Source organism: Heterodontus francisci, chromosome 9 (assembly GCF_036365525.1).
Source record: "Heterodontus francisci isolate sHetFra1 chromosome 9, sHetFra1.hap1, whole genome shotgun sequence".
In the NCBI taxonomy this organism is placed as follows: domain Eukaryota; kingdom Metazoa; phylum Chordata; class Chondrichthyes; order Heterodontiformes; family Heterodontidae; genus Heterodontus; species Heterodontus francisci.
In genome coordinates, this window is record NC_090379.1 from 111063945 (window position 1) to 111075299 (window position 11355).

The 11355-nt window shown below is 43.6% G+C and overlaps 1 protein-coding gene across 1 annotated transcript; it reads right to left on the reverse strand.

Moving 5' to 3' along the window:
• Positions 1–4227: 4227 nt before the first annotated feature.
• On the reverse strand, positions 4228–11133 carry LOC137373397 (EEF1A lysine methyltransferase 3-like). The gene is made up of 3 exons (XM_068038214.1): positions 11002–11133; positions 8703–8814; positions 4228–4622 (listed from the first exon to the last, which is right to left on the reverse strand). The coding sequence occupies exons 1-3, from the start codon at positions 11131–11133 to the stop codon at positions 4228–4230; spliced, it is 639 nt and encodes a 212-aa protein (XP_067894315.1).
• Positions 11134–11355: the final 222 nt, after the last annotated feature.

Sequence of the window (11355 nt, forward strand, 5' to 3'; positions counted from 1 at the left end):
ACTAAATACTACAGAGACTGAAGCCATTCTCCTTAGACCCCACAACAAACTGCATTCACTAGCCACCGACTCCATTCTTCTGCCTTGCAACTGTATAAGGCTGAATCTGGTCAGTCGCATTGGTGTTGTATTTGACCCTGTGATGAACTTCATGCCACATGCCAACATCAAGACCGTCTACTTCCCCTCTGTAGCATTACTTGAGTCCACACCTGTCTCAGCTTATCTACTGCTGAAATTCTCATCCATTCCTTTGTTACTTCTAGAATTGACTAGTCCAATGACCTCCCGGTTGCCCCACCCCACCCCCACATCTTCCATCCTACATAAACTTGAGCTCATCCAAAACTTTATTGCCCATGTCCTAACATGCGGCAATTCCAGATTTTCCGTCATCCTTGTGCTTGCTGACCGACATTGGCTCCCGGTCCAACAAAGCCTTGATTTAAAAATTCTTTTTTTTTAGATCCCTCCATGACTTTGCTGCTTGATATCTCTGAAGCTACCACCAGCCCTACAACCCTCTCAGATCTCTGCGCTCCTCCAATTATAGCCCATTGTACATCCTTGATTGTAATCACTCCACCATTGGCAGCTGCCTAGACTTTAAACTCTAGTATTCCATCTCTAAACCTTTCCACCTCTCTATCTCTGTCTCACTCCTTAAAACCTATCGCTTTGATCAAGCTTTTGATCACTTGCCCTAATATCTCCCTAACATGGTTCGGTGTCAAATTTTGTTTGATAATGATCCTGTGAAGCACCTTGTGATGCTTCACTATGTTGAATCATCTATATAAGTGCAAATTCTTCTTCTAGGATCATAAGAAATAGGAGCAGTAATATGGCATTCTGCCTGTCGAGCCTGCTCAGCCATTCAAATAGGTCATGGCTGATCCCACCTCTACACCATTTTTCCCCACTATCCCCATATCCCTTGATGTTATTAATATTCAGAAATCTATCGATTTCTGTCTTGAATGTGCTCAATGATTGAGCTTCCACAGTCCTCTGGGGTAGAGAATACCCAGAATCACTACCCTCTGAGTAAAGTAATTCCTCCTCATCTCGGTCTTAAATGGCCTGCCCCTTATTCTGAGACTATACCTCTTGTTCTTGACTCACCGGCCAGAGGAAACATCCTATCCACATCCACCCTGTCACGCTCTGCAAGAATTTTGAAAGTTTCAATGAGATCACCTCTCATTATTATTATTATTACAGAATTATGCAACATTCTCCACCCCAGATCCTTAATGGACTCCCACATAAAAAGCCTTTCATCTGGAGCCTCCTTCTCCTGCTAGACGGCAAGTTGGCAAAGTCCAGATGGAAGAGAGCGAGGAAGTGGAAATTGTGCAGCAACAGCGTGTATAGGAAATCCCTCCATGCTGCGTGGAATAGCACAGAAGAAATTTCTGAGAGATGTCTCAAGTTGTGAGGCAAAGGTTCCCAAGGGAGAATTCGGGCCCTCAGGCCGATAAGAAATTATGTTCAATCAGTGTTAAGATTGGCCAGAATTGCTCCACACACTTGACCTTCTTCGATGCCCGTCATGGACGCTCAGCCAAGTGCTGATTTGAGCTTCAGCCACAGTCCTCTCAGTGAAAGTGGTCCTTGGATTTGATCCCAATGTACAAGTTGCCCATGAGTTAGGTTTCTCAGTGTGTGTGGTCACTGGATTCGGTTTCGTAATGTAAGTCGTCTCTGGATTTGTTTTCTCTGTGTAAGTGGTCCCTGGATTTGATCGCAGAGAGTAACCTTGCCATCACCATTTTCTCATCGCCAGCCCTCTTCACTGAAACAAACCTTCTCAGCATTTTCTCAGTTCTTTCTTTTTTTGAACTGTGTTTTACTTTTAATGGGGGGGGGGGGCGTGAAACGGGACCACTTGCTGTCGATACCCCTCTACTTTTCTATTTCCCTACTCCACACTTTTACTATATGATATATTTAATTTAAAATGGTGCCCAACTGCAGAGCGAAGGAGCACTACGCCCCACTACAGTATATGTGAAGGTGGTTCGAGTTGAACATCTGACCCCAGTGGGAAAAGTGTAACCCTCCCGAGCAAGTAGGAAAAAGTGAAGCTGCAAATGGAGGATCAGTCAGCATGAGTGGGGAGAGGTGTGTCCCGCACTCAATAGTGCTTGGCAAGAAGCGTGGGAGAGGGAGTGAAGGAGGAGTTCTGAAAACATCTCAATGCTCCGATAAAGGCTGGCTTTAAAAAGTTAGAGTCCACCCAATTTCAGCTGTCAAAGTTTTGCGGGTATGGGGGCACACGGGACATCGCCCTAATAGCTAGTCGGCCTCTGAAGGGAAGACTATGGGCCTGGTGCAACTGTTCCATGGGCTGGAGATGGCCCACAGACTGTGTGGTTGATACCATTGGTTTATCATTGGTGATGTGCAATGGTGACTATTTTAATGGAATAGAACAGTGAAGATTCGCAACTGGAAGAGGACAAATTTCAGCGAGTTGCAAAGGGTTGTGGTACGGCAGTATAGAAAATAAAGTTCATCAGATAAAACTGTAAGTGAGCAATGGGAGACCTATAAGGAGGAGGTAGTTTGGGTACAGATTAGACACATTTTCATAAGGGGGATTAAAACTAGTGGGAGGGTACCCACTATACTTAAATGGATAATAGGATATTAGAAATTAACTAAGAGACAAAAGCAGATTCTTTTTAACACTGGAGGGAAGTGGGCCATTCAACCCCTTGAACCTGTTCTGTCACTCATTTAGATCATGGCAGATCTGTATCTCAACTCCACTTCCCTGCCTTGATCCCATATCCCTTAATAATCTTGCCGAACAAAAGTATGTCAAGCTCAGTTTGTAATGTTTCATTTGAACAAAGCTCAACGGCTTTTTGGAGGAGAATTCCCCACTTCCACCACCATTTGTGCGAAGAAGTGCTTCCTGACAACAATCCTGACCTCTAATTTTAAGTTTACATACACTTGTTCTGGACTCCTCCACCAGAGGAAACAGTTTCTCTCTATCTGTCCCATCACATCCTTGAATCATCTAAAACATTTCGATTATATCACGCCTTAATCTTCTATAATCAAGGGAATACACGTCCTTTTAGCCCTGGTATCATTCTAGTGAAACTGACCTACACCGACTCCAAGGTCAATCTATCCTTGCTGAGATGCAGGGCTTAGAACTGAATGCAGATGTGATCCAGATGTGGCATGTTGGCCTTTATTGCAAGGGGATTGGAGTACAAGAATAAAGAAGTCTTACTAAAATTGTACAGGGCTTTGGTGAGACCGCACCTGGAATACTGTGTGCAGTTTTGGTCTCCACATTTAAGAAAGGATATACTTAACAGTCCGGAAAGTGGAATTAAAGCCTACGATCAGCCGCAATCGTATTGAATGGCGGAGCAGGCTCAATGGGCCATATCGTCCACTTCCGCTCCTATTTCTTGTGTTCTTCTGTTCTAGCCAGAGCTGAATATAACTATAGCATAACGTCCACCCCTTTGTATTCCCAATCTGTTGAGATGAAGACGAGCATTCCATTAGTCTTTTAATTATTTTTTGTACCTGTCTACTAGGTTTGAGTGATTCCTCAACCCGAACTCTCTGCTCCATCATGTCTGCTAGCTTCTTGGCATCTAGAAAATTCTCTGATCTATCTTTGTTAGGTCCAAAGTGGATGAGCTCACATTTCCCCATGTTGAACTCCATCTGCCATCGGGTTGCCCACTCATTATACATGCTGATAAGTAGTTTCATATGTGAAATGAGAATATACTTGAGATCATGATATTCTTTATTGTGATTCTATGAGTCGGCTTAGTACTAAGAACATGTAAAAACGAGCCACACAATGTGATATCAAGTTGTAAGCTGAAAAACTTAATTTATTATTATGAATATGTTTATTCATGTTTGTTACATTGGGATACTATTTGAAGTCACATGGTTTTGGAAAAACTAAAGCAAAGAAGTTGTTATTTATTCTGCAGCAGCAGTTCCATTCAGGTACAGGAACAAGTTGAAGCTTTATCACCGTTTTATTGATTCCAGTACAAAGTAATTAACATTTACAGTTGGCATGAATTTACACCAGACCAGAGATGTTCGGATATTCCCAACATCTGATGCACAATTGAATTGTACTGTGTTGTACTCTAAAAGTTTGCACTGGTAACGCGTGATGGTAAGTGAAAAATAGAGCGGCGTCTCTTCCCGCCCCTGCATCAGAAGCTAGTGCTCATCGCCTGGAACTTTTTTGGTCACTTTGAAAATATGGCTGCTCCCGGTTGTATGAATGATCTCGCTATTAAACTGCTCTGGCACCATTTCATCGTGGAATTTGGCGGACCCCTCTCTATACTTCACATCAGAAGACAGGTAAATTATCGTTTTATCCTTGCAGAAATGCAGCAGTGTCTGTATAAGACCTGGAAATTGCGATGGGCTGTACACAATGTCCGATCCCAGAATGACATCAAAGTCGGCTGGAAAGTTATTCTGATCGGTACCCCAAGACAGCGCACTGATTTGTGTACGGGTTCGAGAGGTGACTGGAATGTTAGCAAGTACGTTGTATTGAATTTGCTTCAAAACGTACGGTCTGTCCGTCATGGTGACATCTCCACCTGGCAGAAATTTTAAAAAAACACGATTATCCTATGAGTTCCGCGCAGCACGAGTTGCACATGCAGTGGTGGGAGGGGGGGATTGATTTTATGCACCCGCCGCCGGGGCCGTCGGCGGGCGAAAAACGCGGCGCCCCATGCTATTGACCCGGTCGGGCCGCCCCCACAATCACGTGAAAGGGCGGGTTCTCCGTCGCCGGCAATGTCTCTGCTCAAGCTCTGGCGCCATTTTAAAAGGGCAACTCCCCAACAAAATAAAGTTTATTATTTGCCTTCTCCCTCCCAAAATATTTACGTTCCACACTTGACTTTCCCCCACCAAACTGAGCAAAGTGCAGAGGTGACATCTCCCCCCACCCCACACTAAAAATCCTAAACTCCCCCCTGGCTGCCACTCAGAAGATAGCAACTCGATGGTAAGATTGGAGTCAATTTAAGTCAAATGAAGGCAGTGTGGTAATTTGAATTTTTTTTAACACAGATCCCGTCGCCCTCCATTGAGGGGAGGGGGGGCCACCATGGAGACTCGCCACCACCAAGAAGGTGGGGCCCGGCACTCCCGGCATCGGGCTCCGTGGCGGGCCGCTGCCAGAACGACCTTCCAGCCACCCCACCCCACCCCTGCCATGGAGCCTGACGTTGTGAGCTCTGTAAAATCCCAGCCACAGTCTGGCCACAGGAAGAGGAAGGAAAGTAGAAATCTGTAAAGGAAGGGGAACTATCTGGGCAATCCATTAAGGGTGCTCTTGAGCCAGGCAGAAGCAGAAGAGCACGTGGGGCTGGATTTTAAGAGCCGACGCAGTGACTCGTTTAAATAACCAGGGCGGCCTCCTGCCCCAATCACATGGAGAGGATGGGCTGTCCAACGCCGGCAACGGTGTCAGCTGCCTGTGCGCAGGCGCTGGTGCCATTTTTAAAGAGCAGCCAGCCCTGCCAGCATATTTAAATTTTAAAGGGGTATCTCCCCAAAAATTGAACAAATAAAATTGTAACGCCCCTTTCCCACCCCCACTAAAAATGACATTAAGTATTTGCCCTCCTCCTCCCCAAAAAAAACACTTACCTGTGAATTCTGACCTGCCACACACCATCCACGACCACCACCCCGGCCCCTGGCCCCATACTTAACACAAATGAAAGTTCAGCCCTTCCCACCATCCCCTACACTGAGGATGCTTATTTGACACCATTCCTACCCCCTCATAAAAATCTTAACCCAGACTGGGAATTGAAGGCGTGGGCATGCTGGTCATGGGCCTGGAAGATTGCTGGTAAGTCTATTAAAATTTATTCATATCCTTGATTTAAAGGAGATGCAATGGAGTCTCGCCACTGCAGGAGAATCGGGCCATGCCCTCCCGGCACGGCCTTCATGGCAGGCCTTTGCTGGAACCATTTTCCGGCCTCTCCGCCATGGTGCCCAATGTCATAGACTCAGTAAAATCCAGCCCAGAAAGGAGAAACTTTGTTTGGTGCTTTTAAAAAAAGCAAATGCCCAACTTTTAAAAAACCCTTTAATACCTTAGTCTTGCCTATCCCAATCCTTGTCAAAGCAACTGGAATATAATGGACAGGAAAAGATTCAGAACCTGCACTTTCATTCCCGTTACCATTTGTTCCTAATGTAACTTTTTTACAGAAAGCATATTAAGTACCATTGAGTGTTGTGGGGAAAATCCTTAAAGATCATTGAAGTAACTGATGAATAGTCATTTAGTCATACAGAACTTGAGTATTGCTGAAAATAGAGACATGTTGTTGAAGCTGTTCATCTTGCACTCATCAGGACAATCCGCAAGAATAACCAATGTAAAGGAAAACAACAACATATATTTCATGAGAAGAGAGTGCTGATTGATTGGCAAGCAAACTCTGATTGGTAGAGGTATGGAGAATGCACCAGTTTACAGTGACGGACAGTTAACTGTCAAGATTTGTTTGAAATTTAAACCAGGCATCTTGATTCTGATTGGTCAAGGCAAGACCCTGAGGAATGAACCAGCAAATGGCTGTCACTTATTTTGTTCAGCTGAAACAGGTGTGATGTGACTGATAATGTTAACTGATGAATATTCGGAATCTGAGACCAGAAGGTTAGGTAGGTTTGGCATGACAATATTTAACTTGGGTGATGTCCAGTGGGTGAGGGTAAAGTGCAGCAAATCGTGAAGCTTAGTTACATCTCATGGAGGAACATCAACTTCTAGTTCCATCCTATTGGCACATAGGCTTGGACAGGTTTCCCTGCTGCCTAGGTCTAACATTCACGTACGTTTAGTAATTACATCTTAACAGTCTTTTATTGAATCCCACCGGGTTCATTCTATAATCGTGTTAATGCATCATTTCCCTTGTTAAAGTGGCAACACGAGTTTCTTGAATCCGGCCAATCTCAACGCTGATCGGTTTCATTCCTATGGTGTTACTGCTGGATGTGGAGCTTCACTGAGTTCCACATAGGTCCCACAAGACAAGAGGTTTCCTTAAAAAAAATTACCTCTCCTGAAAACATTGACGCTCTTTTGGGATGGGGGCCTTGGGAGGACCAAATATGCTCTGTCACCTGCCCGAAGTGACCATTCTTCATCTGGGTGTTGGTTGCCATCTCCCGTATGGAGCAGAGGACACCGGATAGTATCAAGGCAGAAACCCTCGTCGAATTTCCCCTTCTTAGCTCAAGGGTATTAGGGCATTGAGGTCAATTATAATGCCCGTTTCACCACACCAATGGTAACATCCCTACCACCCCGGCTGACGTTAGTTTTCCTTGTTCATATGGGCGAGTTAGTAGTGGATGAACTCTCAAAGCTGTCTGGAGTTGCTGATGGGGTATTTTAAGCAATGTATTCGGTGACAAGGCATTTTGATTTAGAAACACTCACTTTAATTATGTTTTAAATGCCTGAGTGAAGTGTGGTAAGAAGATTTCAATTACAGTAATACTAAATAGAGGTAGGAACTGTTAATAATTATAGGGGTAGTACCAGGAATACTATTTTATGGGAAAGTTCTATGAATTGTAATTATAAAGGTGAGCACTGATTGCTATTGAACACAATTGGGTTAGTACTATGAACAGTAATTATAGTAATGAACACTACGAATAGTAAATAAGAGCACGAAGAATATTAATTTTAGTGACAACCATCATGAAAAGTAATGACACAGTATCCAATGGAATAGTAATTAGAGGGATATACACGATGAATAATAAGCATCAGTGTATACGTAACGACTAATACCAAGGCTAAAGGGGTTACATTATGAGGACAAGTTGCATAGACTAGGACTGTATTCAGCTGATTACAGAAGAATAAGGGGGTTACCCACTTGAGGTGTTTATGATTAAAGAATTTGATAGGGATATAGAGAGAAATTATTCTCTTGGGGGAGTCCAGAAGTAGGGGGCATAACATTAAACTGAGAGTCATGTCGTTCAGAGGTGATGTCAGGAAGCATTTCTCCACACAAAGGGAAATAGAAATCTGGAACTAACTCCCCAAAATACTGTTTAGGCTGGGAAGGGCTGGGAAGGGCTGGGGGTTACTGGAAAATTTCAAGACTGGGATTACTAGTTTTTTTATTAGATAGAGGTATGCAACTAATGTGAATAAATGAACTTATAATATCGGTCAGCTGTGATCGAACTGAACAGAGGAATCGACTCGAGGGGCTGAATGACCTACTCCAGTTTTTATATTCCAAAGTATGCACTGTCGAAGTAATTAAAGAGGCAAAACAACCGGACTAAAAACTACCAATAGTTATTATAGCGTCATGCACTTCAAATAATTACTATCGGAGTAACCACTCCTAATGCTAACTATCGGGATATGAGTGATTAGTAGCAACTATCGGGGTAAGGTCTGTAATTTTATCTATAGATTAATATAGTAACTCAAGGGCTAAGTACTATGAATAATACCGAGAATATTAAGCACTACAAAAAGTAAATACATGAATAGGCATTGTGAAGACTACCTATTGCAATAAGCACCATGAAACATAAAATAAGGATATGTATTTTAATTAGTAAATAGAGGGATAATACTATGAATATCAACTGCAAAATTAACTTACCCAGCAGCACCGCCAAAATCCCCACAATTCCGGTGCCAGACCCCAGTTCAAGCACCTTCTTCCCAGTAAAATCCATCTTCGCAGTCTCGAAGTACCGACAGAGGACAAGCCCCTGAAAAAGACACACTCATATGAAGATATTTATTTGCAAGGTGCACAAAGCTTGAGGGCAGTGTTGGAAGATGGAGGAAAGGGTGGTTGGTGGGGAAGTTGTTAAAAGGCTACTCAGGCACTTTCGTGTGGGAAGGTTAGAGCAGTCTTCAGAATCCTGCAGGCAGGTCCACTTCCCAAATTCTGGATTTTAGGGGGAAGGGAGTCTAAGGAGGATCAAGGAAAGGAAATAAATATAATAGAAGCAAACTGTTCCAATCCCACTATTACCATGCGTCCCCTTAGCTATTTGTAAATAAGCAGGTGGGTACACTGAGAACAGTGAGGGTAGATATCAGAATTTAAGAGGTAGTCTGCAGTGTTATTCCATTACAGTTCTGAGGAATAGCTGCAGACTTTGAATGTGAATTGAAAAGTACTGGAGAAGTGGAACACGGCCATCAACAGCACATGTTTCACGTGACATCTAACCAAACTCAAAGACAGTTTGTTGACAGCGTGTCGTGTATTTGCGTCAAAAGGTTACTTTCTACCGAAGAAAGTAGTCATGCAGGCAGCCGCTGTAATGGGCGTTATATACTTGGTGGCAAAAGTGGCAGCTTTGGGGCAATGGTGGAACCCTCTGGTCTGTGAGTCGGAAGACTTGTGATTCAATCACCACTGGGGGACTTGAGAATCTTGACAGCATGACGGGCCCCCCATTTTCCTTTTTTTAGTTATTTTTTTCTTTTTCCTTTTTTTTTTGCATTTATTTTATTTTATTTCATCTTAGTTTGTTCAGTTTGCTTACCCACTGTTTTTTTCATGTTTGTACTTGCGGCTGTTCAATTTTCAGTCCGTTAACACCCTTTCTGTACTAATGCTTTCTCTTACAACACACCATTAACATATCTTTGCTCCAAGACCTTCTGGTCAGCTATTGTGACCTTGTCCTTTCTATGCATTCTCCTTTGTTATCTCTTGCCCCACCCCCACTTTATTTGCTTATAACCTTTTACTAATATTTGCCAGTTCTGAAGAAGGATCACTGACCTGAAACGTTAACTCTGCTTCTCTCTCCACAGATGCTGCCAGACCTGCTGAGTATTTCCAGCATTTCTTGTTTTTATTACTTGAGAATCTAATTCAGGCAGCCCCAACACACCAGTGAGGGCGCCGAATCGGATGTCTCGTTTCGGTTGAGACTTTAAACATCTACCCTCGCAGGCGGATGTCGATAGTTACATGGCGCCATTTAAGGAAGAGGAACGGAGTTCTTCTGGCCAACATTTATTCCTCGGCCATGGCCTCTAACACTATCTGATCTTTTATCTCATTGTTATTTGTGGCACTTGCTGTGTTTCCCTACATGACAACAGCGTCAAAGCTTCAACGGTACGTAACCATTTGAAGAGCGCTTTGCTGTGTCCTTTGACCCTGGTAGGCGCTACAAAAATGCAAGCTTTTTCTTTCGATAGTGTGTTGTGTGTCCTAAACTCTGCTGATATTACTTCATTTGCCAGCAAATAGTAATTATGCCAACAAATGTCAGGTGCAGTCTGTAACACGTCCGCCGTAATGTTGATCGGAGATGGAAATATCTTTCAGAAATGTAATGCACAGCGCGACTGCAAAAAGACACGCGCTAACTGGGAGCTGTAAAGTCTAAGATATGTACGCTTAGATCACAAGGTGCCGGATGTAGCTCAGTGACAGCACTCTTGCCTCTGAGTCAGAATACTGTGGGTTCAAGTTCCACTCCAAGGACTTGAGCACATACCCTTGGCCGACAGTGCAGAGGAGTACCCTTTTTTCGACATTACAACAGTCACTACAGTTCAAAAGTCTTCATTGATTGTAAAGCGTTCTGGTCATGAAAGGCGCTGCGGATTTAAGTTTTTTCTTATAGCTCAGTTGCGATGAGTCTGGTATAACAGTTGAAAAGGGAGCCAGTTTAGAAATCCCAGACTATTGTAATAGTATGCAGTACTCAGGAGATCCACGTTGCCAAGTCAAGTGGGTGGGATATCACTCTCCATTAAGAGGCTGCTACTATTCTCCCTCGGAATCAGCTGACTCCAGAAATACGCACTCATCTAAACCAGCTTCTAATCCACGCGAGTGTAGCCAAAACTGCAAAGACTTTGCAATAGGCTGGGAGTTTACTTTTAACCCCAAACAAAGTATTTGTAACCGGCACTGGACTTACAGGTCCCCAGACATAAGAAGAGACGCCTAAAGAAGCTCCTTTAAACATCGTGATCTTTATAGGGTGTCCACTAAATTCATAGTCCTTCTCTTCCAACTCCAAGGGCACACGGTTATCCGCGCTGCTGCTCATTGTGTCTGATTTCAAAAGCGCACTCTCCGAACTCCAAGCAGATTTCTTCCAGTCCCGGATGCGGATTTCTACCAGTTTCAGCCCCACGTGTCGACTCCAAGTTTTTATCTCGGATTAAAGAAATACGTTAAAGATAACTGTGATGTAGGAAGACAGTGCTTAATTGTGTTATACATCCCAGCATATCACAGGAAGACCCACGCCAAAAACACAGGAGACACT

Coding starts and splice junctions, on each gene's coding strand:
- LOC137373397 (XM_068038214.1), bottom strand. CDS start 11,133: ATGAGCAGCAGCGCGGATAACCGTGTGCCCTTGGAGTTGGAAGAGAAG. Junction 8,815..11,001: donor CTTCTTATGTCTGGGGACCT/GTAAGTCCAGTG, acceptor TGTCTTTTTCAG/GGGCTTGTCCTCTGTCGGTA. Junction 4,623..8,702: donor GATTTTGGCGGTGCTGCTGG/GTAAGTTAATTT, acceptor AATTTCTGCCAG/GTGGAGATGTCACCATGACG.